This window comes from Dysidea avara, chromosome 5, assembly GCF_963678975.1.
Source record: "Dysidea avara chromosome 5, odDysAvar1.4, whole genome shotgun sequence".
Classification (NCBI taxonomy): Eukaryota; Metazoa; Porifera; class Demospongiae; order Dictyoceratida; family Dysideidae; genus Dysidea; species Dysidea avara.
Genome location: NC_089276.1, coordinates 18731178 through 18748679, shown reverse-complemented (window position 1 = coordinate 18748679; position 17502 = coordinate 18731178). Strand labels below are relative to the sequence as shown.

The window sequence follows — 17502 nt, the reverse complement described above, 5'->3', positions numbered from 1 at the left end:
CAATGCTTGCAACAATTGTTACACTTTTACAGAAGTATGTGTGTGAAATGTCATTGTAGATGTTATTGTAAAAAAAAGAAGGAAAAACAATAAACCAGCTAGTAGTCACTTTGATGTAAATCCTGCTTCCACTTTTAGTATAGCAGAAATACCTTGTAAGTAGTGATTGTCATGTTGATAAGTCTTATCATTTTGTAGTGATACCACTTCATCACAATGACTTTTATAATAACACATGTACTTGTCAATCTCTCATAATCTTCATACATATTTTACTAAATGATCTTCCAATTACTATATAGAAAGGGGTAGAGGCAAGAGTAGTTGTGCCCAGCTTTGGTACCACAGATGTCAAGGAATTATGTGTAGCTAGATTAATCATGAAATGTCTTGACAAAAGGATAGAGCTTCTTTAAGGGGGGGTTAAAAGGCTAATATAAAGTCAATAACAATTTCATGAATTGGTGGGGATGAGTTTGGTACTTTTATCTTATGTACATCAGTGGGCCAAACACAGTGTGTACAAAGTGAGTATTGTATTTTAACTGTTGTGAACACAAAATAATTATAATGGCCAATAGGCTTAAACTTCTTGTTATTTGGTTCCTGTTTATCGATCGTTAAGCAACCTTCCATTTGATGACTTTGCACTATTAGACTAACTTACAACTAACCACACCAAAACACACATGAAGCATACCATAAAAGGTAGTGTTTTATAAATACTTTACCAGGATACTGAAAGGGAAAGAAAACCTAACAATGAAATTACACAGAACCCTTACATTACAGGATGTGTATACATACAATAATATAATTTAACTATCACATCCATCCAAACTGTAATAGCTACTTAATTTACACAGTGAAAATAGTAACCTTAGTGACCATGGGCATATAAGGGCAATAGGCATGTATACTGCTTTTATAATGTGGTAGACTGCTTTATTAGAGTACCTAGATTTTTGTAAGCAACAACTATAATTGAAGTCTACATTTTTGAAGTATTTGTAAGGGAAAATGTCTGTGGTAGCTGTACAGGGTTGTGAGTATGGTAAACAAGAAAGGGTTTTAATAGCTTGAGACTGTATATATGCATGTTCACTCAATTGTACACATCTTTATCCAAAAGAAAACCTTTACCAATCTGTAGTAAGTTTGCGATTGGTTTATAATCCTTAAAAATTCTATGTATCTGATGCTTAAAATAATTGCATGTGTGAACCTCATATGTGATAAGACACTTACAAATAAAACTACTGTATGTATAATTATTATCTTATCACAACTGTTCTATTATCAAAAATCAAACATCTGAAATATTATGCATACCTAATACCTAATATATAGCATGAACCAACTATGCAAACCTGATTATTGGAGGACAATTATAAAATTCTAACTAGCTTAACTACCAAACTAAGTACTTTAACTACAAAACTAGCTACCTTAACTACAAAACAACCTTAATTAATAACTTAGTTCAACAAGTCTATGCCATCTTCTGGGCATAAGCAATAATGCCTCAGGATCATTTTGGCATTATATCACCAGAGAGTAACTGACAAGCACTGAAGCAATTGTTTCCTTGCTAACTGTCTGGGAATGCCACTTTTAACAGTGGTACGGTCGGCAATCATGGATAGGGTTGATAAAGCAAAGGGTGTCCAAACACCAAACGACTCGCAAACCAGGGGAAAAACTCACCACCATGGTTGTTAACAGTTTCCAAATAATGGTCATCCTTAGCCTCCTCACCGGCAGCAGCAGCTACCCCAGCCTTAGATGCAGCAGCGAAAATAAAGGAAGGCTGAGTTGTGCACCTGACAGAGAGGTCAAAGTAAGCAGGATGGCCTAGAATAAAATCAGGATGGTAAATGTCCCCAGGACGAGATTGATAAGAGGCAACGTTTTGCTCACGGAGAACACCAGGGTAATCTTGCAGTAGAGCATGATGTACTATAGAAACAAGAGCATCATGGCGTTGGATACGTAGTGGGCCATGAGAGCAACCAAGAAGATGGTCACCAAACTGATCTATGACAGACAAACATGTACAAAGTGGTAACAATGGGAAAAGAGGAACACCCAACCATAAATGGACAGCGATAACAAACTCATGTGGAGAAAAGGCCAAACCCAATGTTGGTTGAGGGATGGCCTTCAGCCAGCCACTGCTGACACCAGAGGAGTGAGCAACAGCACGTAAACAAGCCTGGTCACGGATTGTGGAAGTGTTGAAAATGCTTGCAAATAATTGATCATCAAGGGAAGCCTGCAAGTCATTTTGGGAAGATAAGTTAGAAGGCAAGATGGATAGACTTTGGAAATAGGAGATAGCACAATTTTCACCTGGAAAAAAGGAAGTCACATCAAAAATTGGTGCTAAACGGGAACCAAAATCCGGGCTGAGTTACTGGAACTCAAAAAGGCTGGATGTGAAGAGCGTTGGGACTCACGCAAACCCAAGCCTCCTAACCGGAATGGCAAAGTAGCTTGAGACTAAGCATTATCAGAGATGCTACAGCACAAAATTCTACTAAGACAGTTGCGTAGGTTAGAGTCAAACACAGGTGGAAAGCAGCCTAATGATGAAGAAGGGACACAGCGCAATATGTGAGTGGTCTTACAAATACTGAGACAGCTCCTAAGCAAATTCAATTCAATTTGAGGATCTCCAAGTTCTGCAAGTTTCTCCTGAATAGATGCAGTTTTTTCAAGTTTACTAGACAAAAAAGAATCAAAAAAAGTAGGTGGTCCCCACACAGGAGACCCTAAAAGCTCCAAACTACTGCTTTCAGGATTAATTCGTTTAATTGCATGAGGAAATTCAGGGAAAGAGCTATCTCCAGAAGGCCAATACAACTCACATTTGGATAGATTGATATGCAAGCCAAAACTTGGCCCAGACTGAGTAAAGCATGATAATAAAGCAAGGAGAGAAGACCTAGACCCAATAAAAGTGCCATCATCTAAATACCACAAACTTAGGAGACAATTTTCACTAAGAGGATTGGAACCAAGAAACTGAAGCAAAACTGATGAGAATAACAGAGGACCAAGTGGATCACCGTGCTGTACACCAGTGGAAGCAAGAATACGACGGTGGCCAAAACGTAATTCTGCAGGCTGGTTATAGCACCAGTACACCCAACGAGATATTTCAGGAGAATCCTTATAAACACGGCTGAGAAAAGCAGTGCAGCTGCATTCATTAAAGGCATTTTTCATATCTATCTTCAGAAGAGCTAGTGATTCATCACCACCCAACTGAGATAGAGCATGACAGACAGCATGAATAGCCCCTTTAAGCCACCTGGAATGCCAACTCCAACTTGGCCATGAGGAAGGAAGACATCTGGAAGAAATGGACGAACAAAGTGACAGCACAACCGACTGGCAAGGCGATGAAGGACTTCACCAACAGCAATAGGCCGAATACCCCCTGTCTTTTTCAGAAGAGCTGTTAAAGGGGCACCACACAACCAGGGAGTAGCAGAGGAGATACTTTACCAGATAACAAGAAGTTCATAAACCTAGTGAGAGCATGAAGACAGTCCTCAGCAGATGAAGTAGTATGTCCACTGACTGTGTCAAGAATATGCTGAGCACGCAAACCAAAAGCACCAGGACTGGTACCCCTAGGGAACCCTTTCAAGCACATGAGCACAGCTGATTCATCAACAACCAAAGAAGCTGACTCAGGAGCAGAACAGGAAGGAGGATCAGAAGTTGGGTGGCATTCGAGCAGCTCTTGAAAAGCGCAATCATCATTCTTATCAGCCACACCAGTAGAAGTGAGTGACTGAACAGCATTACTATATCGTCCTTCATGTGCCCAAAACAGAGCTCGAGAAACATTGTATGATTTAGTCTGAGGACCACTAGTGGATTTGCGGACACAAAGATCATCTTGTAAAGGCTTCCATAGAGTGTACAATCCATCAGAGTGAGACCAAACGTGTAGGCGTTCCATCAACATAGAAGCTAAAACAAAACGACGACGGCGTTGACGGAATGGTGGCATACGCAACACAACTTTAGCAAACAAGAAAAGACGCACAAAGCCCCAAAGTGAGGAAGTTGTATTGCAAAGTTCAGTTGACAAGACTTTTGCAAGCAATGGACGAACACCACGGGGGATGTGCACAATTGTAGAAACATGACAGCTTCCATTAGCACTGTGAGGCCCCCTGATTCTAGATTGGGTGGGCCAATAAATGAGCAAGCTGAAGCAGAAAGAAGGGCTAACTCTAAAGGATCACTGGGTATGTTGGTGGAGGTAACCAAAGGAGGTGATGGAGAACTAGGAGGAAGCTGGATACTAAACACAGCAGGTAGGTCAGAAGCTGAAATCAAAGGAGCATTACAGTGTTGGCCAGGCTTAAGGAGGCGTCGACATCCTGTCTTACGATAACGATCATGAGAGGCCCAACGGCAGGAAGGAACTGAGCAAATAAGATGGTTGCATTTGGCAAAGAAAGCAGCAGGTGGAAAAACCGCTCTAGAAATATGCACAGATTCTGAATTGATGTGTTGCCACAATAGAGAACAAGAAGAGCAAGACTTAGTACAGATGGGACAGGTTAGAATGGAAGAACACTCAGGAATGGCTGAAGTATCCACAGCCACCGATGAGGAGGGGGCCGGAGTGACAACATCAGGACTTGCTGGAGTGCCAACATCAGGACTAGCTGTGGAAGTAACTATAGGATCAAGACTTGCAGGAGTGATAACAACATCACCAAAACTTGCTGTGGGAGGAACAATGGGATCAAAACTTGCTGGAGTAGCAACAACAACAGGACTTGCTGAAGTAAAAGCATCAGGACTTGCTGGAACAGTGACAGACACATCAGGACTTGCTGGAACAGGAACAGATACAACAGACTTGCTGAGACAGAAACAGACACTTCAGGACTTGCTGGAACAGATACATCAAGACTTGCTGGAACAGTGACAGATGGGCTTGCTGGAACAGTGACAGATACATCAGGACTTGCTGGAACAGGAACAAATACATCAGGACCTGCTGCAGCAGTGACAGATACATCAGGACTTGCTGGAACAGAGACAGGTACTTCAGAACTTGCTGGAACAGTGACAGATACAACAGGACTTGCTGGAACAGTAACACATTTATCTGGAACTGCTGGACAAGAACCAACTATGTGTAAATTTTATCTACATCTAAGAATGTCAGTGTTCTCATTAGCAGTAGTGAAGTAGTCACTACTGAACTGTATGACAATATCAACAGAAGGCAAATGACATGGATAAACCCCCTACTGATCCTTGCTAGTAGGCTTATTGCTATTAACACCAAAGTGGCAGCAAGTGGGTGTACATGGTGAATAAACTGGTGATCAATTCCACTCATCCTTTCACCAAACAAAGTTGTCCAAGAAACTGCGGGGTTATTTTGAATATGCTGCCTATAGTGTTATGAGTAGTAAGCAAACTTTGTGAAAGGTATAAGGTATGGTTTAACAGTACATCCAACATGCCATAGTAGTATGTAATGACATACAAGTATCCAATTGGAACCTTGAATATAGCTATGTTTTCTGTACAGGGGAAAATATGTGTTTGATCTTACTGCCAGTTGTAGCTAGTTATATATCTCATGTTGATGCAGAACTCAAGACTGATTATTATTGTTATTAGTCACTATCCCACTAGGGACCTGCAAAGAAGGCTACTACAAACCTGTGTAGCAGAGAGTCAGAAGCATGTTGCTGAAACTGTTGAATGCAGCCAGACCACTGAGGTAGTGACTTGATCCACAGACAACTTGCAGTCTAGGCAAGTGCCTGAGGAGCCACACAGCCTGAGATCCAGGATTTCCTTTGGATAAGATAGCTAGTCGGTCATGTGATTAGATTATTAAACATATATTATGTTTAGCTACTAGCTGTATAGGTTGGTTTAAGTTTTAAGGTTTAGAGTGGGCCAGTTCAGATGGTTTAACACTAGCTGTTCTGTTATACACAAACCAGCATTGAACCATTATAATATCACTGACTAGATGTGGAGGACTAGACAGTTGTATACTAACAGTGACGGATCCAAGAGGGAGTACAGGGGGCATGTGCCACCCTTCCCCCAAAATCATAAAGATCAAGATACTCTAATTATCAGTGGTCTTACCTGGAAAGTCTTCATGTAAGAGGTTACTTTATAATTATAAGAGAACCGACCTCTCTCTTTTGTCGGATGTTATGCCTCAGGTACCATGGAACACTATGGAGTTAGCTGGCACCATTGAAAGCTCTTGGATGCTGTTTAAAGATCTCTTGTTTCAACTGTAGATTCTGTTGTCCCAAACGTCCAATGGAAAAAGAGTAACATGAAGCATTGGTTCTCTTGTGATACAATCCATCTCATTTACAAGAAGCGGCGTATGTATCAACGTCTTCAGAAATTTCAACGTTTTCGACACTCACCACCTCCAGGGTTATTGGCTGCTTACAGGAAACTCAGTAATAGAGTTTGCTTCCTTACAAGATTAGATTCTCGCAACTATGCTGAGTCACTCTCTAAGCAATACTCTTCTAATCCTAAGAAATTTTGGAACTGGCTAAATTCTTCCAAGGGTAAAAGGGATTCTATTCCCTTACTAAGACACGATGATGTGCCTATACTAGAGGACTCTGCTAAGCAAATATTTTCAACCAATATTTTCAGTCAGTTTTTACGAAAGAGGATGTTTCTAACCTTCCTGAGCTTTGTAAGTCATTGAATTTTGTGCCTCCACTTATTTCATCAGTGGAGTTCAGTCCTACTGTTGTATGTGATTATCTATGTGCTATTGATGATAGTAAGGCTTGTGGACCTGATCTGATTACTGGATTTTTGCTAAAGGTCTGTGCTGAGAGTATATCTGTGCCACAACCATATCTATATACAAAGTCAATGGAGACTGGTACCTTGCCATGTGACTGGGTCACAGCCAACATTGTCCCAGTTTATAAGAAGGGTGATAAATGTGATGCTTCCAATTATTGCCCAATCAGCCTTACCTCTATTGTTGTTAAAATTATGGAGCGTATAATTCACTCACAGCTAACTTCATGCTTAGAGGCCCATGGTCTCATATTAAATCATCAAAATGGTTTTTGTAAACATCATTCAACAACTCATTTGTTGTTGGAAGCTACCTATGATTGGGCACATACTTTGGAATTACGTCAGAGGTGCTATTGTTTGTTCCTTGACTTTTCTAAGGCATTTGACACTGTCCCTCATTCGCGTTTATTATTAAAGTTGGAGAGTCTTGGAATAACTGGTGATTTGTTGAACTGGATCAAGGATTTTTTAACTACTCGAGCTCAGTGAGTTGTTGTCAATGGATCTCATTCTAGTTGGTTGCCTGTTATTTCAGGAGTGCCCCAAGGCTCTATCTTGGATCCACTGTTGTTTATTTTATATGTTAATGATATAAAATCTGTGATCTCACACTCCTATCTAAAGATGTCCGCTGATGATCTTACTTTGTATCGGAACATTGCCGTGATTGCGAGTTGTTGCAATGGGACCTTAGGAGGATATATGAGTAGACCTTGACTTGGTTGTTATGACTAAATCCACTCAAGCGTGAAGCCTTGAACATCACCAACAAGTGCTGTCCTTTACATTTTAATTACTGTATATTGGATCTCATTTGATAAGCTGGCCATGGGTTCAGAAAGTGAAGTATCTTGGTGTTTTTGTAACTTCAAAATTGAACTGGTCCGACCATTGCAAATATTGTGTGCATAAGGCTACAGTTTGTCTCAATCATCTTCGTCGTATTATGTTTGGTGCTTCATTTTCGGCTAAGAACATTGCGTACAGGTGCCTTGTGAGACCCCATCTTGAATATGCCTGTCCTGTTTGGTCTCCCTTTACTTCTTCTAGCATTAAATTGATTGAATCAGTGCAGTGCAAGCAGCACGCTGGATCTGTAGCACCTGGAATCCACAATCACATCAGTGGTCCAAATCATTTGATGACTGTATTAGTGAATTGCAATGGCCATCCCTGCAGTATAGACAGCAATTCTTGTCACTGTCAATTTTGTATGATATTTGGAAGGGGCGTACTGGAATAATTTTTAGTGATTACTTTGAGTTCAATACACTGTGTACAAGGTCGCACTCCCTAACGTTAAAATTGTTTTCTTCTACTATCAATGCTTTCCGTTATTGTTTTTTTGTATCTGTGGCATTCTTGTGGAACACTATTCCTGAGGACATTTTGGCACGAAGCCAGGTTAAACATTTCAGATCTAGATTGAAACAGTTTATTTTAATGTGATTGTTTAATTCTGTACTTGTATTGTGTATGCTGTTCTGTGTTTGTAATTGTATTTTTGTAACTGTAAAGATTGTATGTAAAGGTATCACCTTGTACATGCACATGCCTTTTGTGTATCCCTTTAAACAATTTGATAATAATAATAATAATAGAGCAGTCAGTAAAATACTCTAATAGAACGGTCACCACATATAACTGTTGAGAATCCTCCATACTGCAGTTGCTGGGTATGAAAACTAGCATCTGTAGCACTATCCCATGCATGGGCACACTTAGCCTGTTAAAAGTGTTTTGCAAATAAAATGCACATGCATGGTCTTGTGTACTGCCATTCTTACAGTCCATAATAATTATAGCTATAGCTACAGTAGCTGAACTGTTCATGACTGTCACTTATTCCTAATACAACTCTTGATTAATGTAGTCCACTTAACAAGCAATATGATTTAGATATATATTTGTGCATAAAACCACCACTTTTAGTTCTGAAAAATATTAAGGGACCATCCATAATTTTCAGTCTTTATGCAAGCGTACAAAGAGTACTCTTTTTTCTAACCCCCTCCCTCCTTCACAAAGCATGCTGTATAAATTTTGATACTATGTACAGTATATAAACGATGATTATTCATCATTTTATAAGTGTACATGTGATTTAACCCCCTCCCCCTAGCCGTACTCTTTGTACTCTTGCGTAAAGGCTGAAAATAATGGATGACCCCTAAACAGATTTAATGTTTATAGGGGGCTGCACCCCCAGTCCCCTGCTCTACAACCTACTACCCGGATGCACCCCCCTTGCTAAACCCTGGATCCGCCCCTGACTCAAGTAGCTGTAGAGCTGGCTATATACAGGCTGATGTATACTTCAGTTCCATGTACGTATACTGATTTAAATTTAAAGATGCAACTCTGGTAGATGCAAGTTGTGACTTCAGATTGACATTGACTAAGCTCAAGGTTTCTTTGTAAGAAGACTCTGGTGGAATTGACTTTGCTGGTAATCTTGATGATGTGAGGGTTACATAAAGTTATATACTTCTAACAGACATCCTGCTGTTCAAAGTTGAAATTCTACACTTTTCATGTATACTGTTTAAGTCTTCATTGGAGAATTTATTAATGAGTCTACAGTGTCCAGCCCTTGGTCAGAGAGACACTCTATAATTAATCAAGCTCCATGCACACATCTTCCTCTTTTAACAGTTATGATACAATTTTAGGACAAAAAGTGACCACAATATTTTCACCATGCAGATCCACCCTGCAGATCCACCCTGCAGATCCACCCTGCAGATCCACCCTGCAGATCCACCTTGCAGATCCACCCTGCAGATCCACCCTACAGATCCACCCTGCATGTATGTGAGCCATTGTTAAGCATTAAACATGTTTCATCTTAAGCCTTTGCAGATGGATTTAAAGTCTTAATAATAAAAGTTCTTTACAGTTCATCCCTAAAAATATTATGAATATAAAAGTGAATTAGCTAAAAATTTATGCAACTGTATATTATATTATTATATAGTCACATTTTTGGCATTACATTAGTAATTACATTATACTTACCCATGCATATACAGTGAGTCCTTTATTATATGCTCACTAAAAATTGTATACATCTTATGAAATCATAGTACTTGGATTCAGTCTGTACCAATTTGCTGTGGCAGGTCTTGAATATTGTTAACACAGTCTTCCTCAAATGTCACATGAATTGCATTTGTATTCCTAAGGATTACATTACACGCAAAAATGATCAAGTGTGTATATATATAAGGTTTCTCAGTAAACACCACAAAATTCTCTATTAGTTCCTAGCTACAGTGATTCCTTCATGGGTGGTCTATTGTGTATGTACTCTAGTGCATTAATTGGAATGTATGATTATGCTGTTTCCTATCAAGATGCCAGTTTTTTTACACTACTGTAATTATGCGATTGTAAACAGATCAGTATATATTCAATAGGATTTCTCCTTTGTAGGAATTTGGGGGGGGGGGGGGGGGGGGGGGGTAACCAGGTGAAAGTCTATATAAAATATAGCTATAGCTATAGCTAGCCATACTTGTAGACTAGTTGGACTAGCTAGTCATTTAAAGCTGTCACATGAGTGTTGATTTTAGTTTTTGTGTTTGGGTGGAACCAGATCCTACATATGCGGTGGAGACGGGGGGCCATGGCCTTCCCCCCACTTTTATGGGACACTGTTTACAAGAAAAGATCGAGATACTCTAATAGAACAGTCAGGATCTGGATACTCTAATAGAGCAGTCACAGTATTCGGAGAAGTAGTGTAGCAAGCTACTTAGCTACGTATGTGTGGTTATAAAGGAGATATAATTGGTTGAGAGGAGTTATTGTCAGCATGTAGTGACCTTTTTTTGGTCTTCAGCTTTATACAACTGGCCCGGCCCCCTCACTCTTTGGCCTGCTCCACCGCCCCTGAGATCCTATATAGTTGGTAGAGCTTGGTGTGTGAGTGTTGTAATGATGACAGTGATGCAATGATGTATATGTTGAAACTTCTGAATAAACAATTTGTATGAGACATTGTATTGCATGATACCACAAGGCACTAAGTACACTATATGATTTAGGTGCATGTCCAAGAGTGGATTTAGGAGGGTGGACGTATGGAGTGCCAAAGCACTCCCCTCCACTAAAATTTATTATGAAAACAAGTAGAAGTATACTGTACTGGTGCAGCTGCATCTTTAGCACACATGGGTAATGAAGAGATTAAAAGAGCAAGAGAGGAAAGGACGAAGAGGGGGTCAATATTTCAGAAGTAAAACTGCTAAAAAGCTAATAGAACAGTCAACTACTCTATAGAATAGTCAACTACTCTAATAGAATAGTCAACTACTCTAATAGAAAAGTCAACTACTCTAATAGAACAGTCAACTACTTAATAGAACATCAGTCATTAAAACTACACTGGAATAAGGACTAGTTAACATTGAACTTCTTCTTGCTTACCTGTGTATGTCTATCTCGCCATTGTACTAAACATCCTGTCATACCAATTGTTTTTATAAGTTACAATTCTATGATTTTATATAATTTTTATTGTGATTGGATTAGATTATCATTTTTTTGTGAAAAGCTGTAGATAGGTGCTATAAGCTAGAGGCATCTAGTGGGGGCTAAATAAAGTGATGCAACTACATGTGGCTAGTACAATGTGCGAAGTACAAGCAGCAAGTAGAACATACTCTATCTAGGAGAATCTAGGGGGGACGCCCCCACAAGAAAATTTCGAAAATTAAATGGTTGACTTTTGACTGAACTCTGTTGGATTGCTGCTCTAAAATTCATGAGGAAGTGGGAAATAAAAACAGGGTACACAATGACATTATAGGATCACCTGTGATTGTTGCCAAGAGACTTGTAATCTATATCTCCTGAATTTAAATTGGTTGTGTATTTATGAAATAATCATTATACATGAGTCAATCAATTACAGACATTTAGCACCCCATCTCTAATTTTTGACTGCTCTATTAGAGTAATTTTGCATAAAGTGACTGTACTATTAGAGAAACTATTAGTGCATTGTGACTGCTCTAAGAGTATTTCATTCATTTTAGCTCAAAGTGCAAAACTTTTGAAAAAGTTTGAGAAAGTTTTTATTAAAAGTGATTGCAGTCAGGAAATTTGTGAAAAAATACAACTTTTGAGAAAGTTTGGGAAATTGTTAAAAAATGGAAGTTTTAAGAAATTTCTGGTAAATTATTGAGAGAATTGGCCACTGTATATTTTAATTATGATAGTCAACACAGGGAAGCCATTATGTGCTATCAAAAATTGACACCTTGCACTTATGCGAGAAAGTGCATACCCTAATAACTGTACTAGCTACCATATTGGATGATAAACATTTCTGTAAGTTTTTAAGACAAAAGAATCTGATCAGTTATGCATGTTCCCTTCTTTTCATACATACTTCCTTTCAAGGTTACAGTATGTTATCATTTTACTATTGTAGTTGCTGTAGTTTACAGGTGTGGTTTCATTGTTTGCAACATAAGAAGCCAGTTGCATTATGAAAGTCAGCAATGTACCTTGACACAAGCCAGTCATCACAATAGTGATAGATACACAGGAAATATGCTAAGAAAGCAGTTTTCCCAGTTTTAAGATATCAGACACTTTAATTTGTTATACTAATTATAAACAGTACAATAGTTATTACTTTGCATGGAAATCTTTAATCTACTATTTCTCCACATCATTGACCTATCACAAAATAATATACATGACAACTGAATATATAACAAAGTAGCTATCCTTATAAGTGTGTACCAGTGTATAGCTTATGCCATTTGAATGGCTATATATATAAACCTCAGTCATAATCTCACATGTATACCATATATAATGCATTGCATGTGTGTGCACATAATTCCTGTAAAAAATGTAGTGCGTGTCATACTGGTTATAATATATATAGCTACAATCTACAAGTGCATGACAATGTAATGTGAATCAAGACACACGGTAGTGTGTCGTGCGGCCCAAGAAGCCGGCGCGTAACACCCGTGAGTATATTGACAGGAAGAAAGAAAACGCTATTTTCGCACCTCCGTAGCTCTGTGCTTCCTTGATGAAACAAGACGATTTTTGCTGTGGACATTCCCCCAAACTGCAGCACTCTACATTCCAAATTTGAGCGAAATCGATTCACGCGTTCCCGAGATATGCGACTTCAAAAATTGGCTCAGTTTCTTCGTTTTTTTTTTCTTCTTCTTCTTCTTCTTATTTTTCTTTTTCTTGTCGCACACTTACAAAAACTGCTATAAAACTCGAACGCCATATCCGATTGCCTTGAAATTTGGCACACAGAAGGGGACTATAAAGGCGCATCTAGGTACCAACTTTGGCTGGAATACGATAAACAGGCAAAGAGTTATGAGCGATTATTCACGAAAAATAACACCAATATGTTGTCACGCCTACAGGGTAAACCGCGTATGGGAAGAAGCTGAAAATCGGTGGGTGAATAGGTTAACTATTGAACCTCAAACCTTTTGTGGTTTGAAAGAAATCGAGCTAAAAACCAGGACGATACAACGAAAAAACCAACAGTGTGTAACAATTACGCAATCGAGATCAGCTAATAAAAAAACGACTGCTTGCCACGCCTACCAGATAAACCGCTTAGGGTAATGCTTTGAAAATCGTTGTACAGATGGAGTAATCATCTTAGAAAGGCTCATCAATGGTGTAGAAGAATCAAACTTAAAGCCACGGAGTTATAACACGAAATCCAACTTGGTGCGGCAAGTGCGAGATCGAGATACTCTAATAGAGCAGTCATCCTAATAGAGCAGTCATCCTGAAGAGAATTCAAGAGATCAGCTAGAAATAAGAAACCTGTATAGAGATCAGCTACACACAAGTCACCCTGTAGAGAGATCAGCTACACACAAGTCACCCTGTATAGAGATCAGCTAGAAGAAGTTACCTTGTAGGGAGTTCATGCAACTATGGAAAGAGATAGTTCAGCTAGAAAAAATCACCTTGTAGAGTCAGCTACAAAGAAACCACCATGTAGAGAGTTCAGCTACAAACAAATCGCCCTGTGGAGAGATCAATAGAAGAAGTTACCTTGCAAAGAGTTCAGCTACAAAGAAACCATCATGTAGAGAGTTCAGCTACAAACAAATCTCCCTGTAGAGAGATTAGCTAGAAGAAGTTACCTTGTAGAGAGTTCAGCTACAAAGAAACCATCATGTAGAGAGTTCAGCTACAAACAAATCTCCCTGTAGAGAGATCAGCTAGAAGAAGTTACCTTGTAGAGAGTTCGGCTTCAAACAAATCACACTGTAGAAAGATCAGCTAGAAGAGGTCACCTTGTAGAGAGTTCAGTTACAAAAAAACCACCATGTAGAGAGCTCAGCTACAAACTAGTGACCTTGTAGAGACATCAGCTAGAAGAAGGTACCTTGTAGAGAGTTCAGCTACAAAGAAACCATTCTTTAAAGAGCTCAGCTGCAAATAAATCACCTATAAAGAATTCAGCTACAAATAAATCACCCTGTAGAAAGATGAGCTAGAAAAAGTTACCTTGTAGAGAGTTCAGTTACAAAGAAACCACCATGTAGAGAATTCAGCTACAAACTAGTGACCCTGTAAAGACATCAGCTAGAAGAAGTTACCTTGAGAGAGTTCAGCTACAAAGAAACCATTATTTAAAGAGCTAAGCTGCAAACAAATCACCTATACAGAATTCAGCTACAAACAAATCACCATGTAGAGAGATCAGCTAGAAGAAGTTAACTTGTAGAGAGTTCAGCTACAAAGAAACCATCATTTAGAGAGTTCAGCTTCAAACAAATCACCTGTAGAGAGTTCAGCTACAAACAAATCTCCCTGTAGAGAGATCAGCTAGAAGAAGTTACCTTGTAGATCGTTCAGCTACAAACAAATCACCCTGTAGAGAGATCAGCTAGAAGAAGTTACCTTGTAGAGAGTTCAGCTATAAAGAAACCACCATGTAGAGAGTTCAGCTGCAAGGAAATCACCCTGTATAAAATTCTGCCACGAACAAATTGCCCTGTAGAAAGATCAGTTAGAAGAAGTTACCTTGTAGAGAGTTCAGCTACAAAGAAACCATTCTGTAAAGAGCTCAGCTGCAAACAAATCACCTGTATAGAATTCAGCTACAAACAAATCACCCTGTAGAGAGATCAGCTAGAAGAAATTACTTTGTAGAGAGTTCAGCTACAAAGAAACCACCATGTAGAGAGTTCAGCTGCAAACAAATCACCCTGTAGAAAATACAGCCACAAACAAATTGCCCTGTAGAAAGATCAGTTAGAAGAAGTTACCTTTTAGAGAGTTCAGCTACAAAGAAACCACCCTGTAGTGAGATCAGCTAGAAGAAATTACCTTGTAGATCGTTCAGCTACAAACAAATCACCCTGTAGAGAGATCAGCTAGAAGAAGTTACCTTGTAGAGAGTTCAGCTACAAAGAAACCACCATGTAGAGAGTTCAGCTGCAAAGAAATCACCCTGTAGAAAATTCTGCCAGAAACAAATTGCCCTGTAGAAAGATCAGTTAGAAGAAGTTACCTTTTAGAGAGTTCAGCTACAAAGAAACCATTCTGTAAAGAGCTCAGCTGCAAACAAATCACCTGTACAGAATTCATCTACAAACAAATCACCCTGTAGAGAGATCAGCTAGAAGAAGTTAACTTGTAGAGAGTTCAGCTACAAAGAAACCATCATTTAGAAAGTTCAGCTTCAAACAAATCACCTGTAGAGAGTTCAGCTACAAACAAATCTCCCTGTAGAGAGATCAGCTAGAAGAAGTTACCTTGTAGAGAGTGAAGCTACAAACAAATCACCCTATTGAAAGATCAGCTAGAAGAAGTCAACTTGCAGAAAGTTCAGTTACAAAGAAACCACCATGTAGAGAGTTCAGCTACAAACTAGCCACCTTGTAGAGACATCAGCTAGAAAAGTTACCTTGTAGAGAGTTCAGCTACAAAGAAACCATTCTGTAAAGAGCTCAGCTGCAAACAAATCACCTGTACAGAATTCAGCTACGAACAAATCACCCTGTAGAGAGATCAGCTAGAAGAAGTTACCTTGTAGATAGTTCAGCTACAAACAAATCTCCCTGTAGAGAGATCAGCTAGAAGAAATTACCTTGTAGAGAGTTCAGCTACAAAGAAACCATTCTGTAAAGAGCTCAGCTGCAAACAAATCACCTGTACAGAATTCAGCTACAAACAAATCACCCTGTAGAGAGATCAGCTAGAAGATATTACCTTGTAGATAGTTCAGCTACAAACAAATCACCCTGTAGAAAGATCAGTTAGAAGAAGTTACCTTGTAGAGAGTTCAGCTACAAAGAAACCATTTTGTAAAGAGCTCAGCTGCAAACAAATCACTTGTACAGAATTCAGCTACAAACAAATCACCCTGTAGAGAAATCAGCTAGAAGAAATTACCTTGTAGATAGTTCAGCTACAAACAAATCACCCTGTAGAAAGATCAGTTAGAAGAAGTTATTTTGTAGAGAGTTCAGCTACAAAGAAACCATTTTGTAAAGAGCTCAGCTGCAAACACATCACCTGTACAGAATTCAGCTACGAACAAATCACCCTTTAGAGAGATCAGCTAGAAGAAGTTACCTTGTAGATAGTACAGCTACAAACAAATCTCCCTGTAGAGAGATCAGCTAGAAGAAATTGCCTTGTAGAGAGTTCAGCTACAAAGAAACCATCATGTGGAGAGTTCAGCTGCAAAGAAATCACCACTGCCCAAATTTCAAGGCAATAGCTCTTTCCAATCTGAAGTTATCAATTGTCAAAGTTGGCAAATTGGATGTGTGTGGAAGGCCCCTTTTTGCAAATCCGGTCACATATGTATTATATATATAATTTGTACATTTACTGATAAAATATTTAAAGTATATCTACTTCATTTTTACTTCTTCCTGTAGTAAAGAAAAAAAACATAGGTTAAAAAAGTCCCAAAGCTGGCCATAGGCCGGTTTTGGGGTATACAAATACAAAAAGAAATGAAATCTAATCCAAAACAGCCAAGCTGTAAAAAAAGTGTGCGGCCCTCAGAAAGGCTATGGTGAAAAAAGATGTGAAATCCAAGGTGGCGGCCAAGAAATGGCTGTGATGGTAGGTTAATGGTAAAAATTTTAATAACGACAATTCAGGTGAATTTTTGTGCCGCTTCACAAAATTTACCTGAATTGTCATTATTAAAATTTTTACCATTAACCTACCATCACAGCCATTTCTTGGCCGCCACCTTGGATTTCACATCTTTTTTCACCATAGCCTTTCTGAGGGCCGCACACTTTTTTTACAGCTTGGCTGTTTTGGATTAGATAGTATATAAGTATATTATGTAATGTGCAGTACAGTATCACATGACTTTTAGTCTTTAATTTCATCCATAATTTCTATGAAAGATTCTCGCAATTTTCACACCTATGTAGCTCTGTGATCCCTTATCCGATTGGAACTAAATTTGCTAGAGACGTGCCTCCCAGTTAGGGGAGTCTACTTACCAAATTTGAAGAAAATCGGTCAAGCCATTTCCGAGATACGAACGAACACAATTTCGTTTTAATTTCTTCGTTTTTTTCTTCTTCATCTTCATTTCGCACACTTCGCAAAATTCGCCATAAAACACGAATGCATGCTCGGATTGGGCTGAAATTTGGCACA

The 17502-nt window shown here is 38.9% G+C and overlaps 1 protein-coding gene across 1 annotated transcript in view; it reads right to left on the bottom strand.

Moving 5' to 3' along the window:
* Positions 1-1636: 1636 nt before the first annotated feature.
* Positions 1637-17502, bottom strand: part of LOC136255071 (uncharacterized) — a 20522-nt gene continuing 4656 nt past the window's right edge. The window contains exons 3-9 of the mRNA XM_066047791.1: positions 5189-5240; positions 4922-5122; positions 4253-4865; positions 3514-4199; positions 3336-3463; positions 2631-3270; positions 1637-2352 (exon numbers count right to left, since the gene is read on the bottom strand). Of these exons, the coding sequence (XP_065903863.1) occupies positions 1637-2352; positions 2631-3270; positions 3336-3463; positions 3514-4199; positions 4253-4865; positions 4922-5122; positions 5189-5240 (3036 nt within the window). The remainder of the gene's footprint in view (positions 2353-2630; positions 3271-3335; positions 3464-3513; positions 4200-4252; positions 4866-4921; positions 5123-5188; positions 5241-17502) is intronic.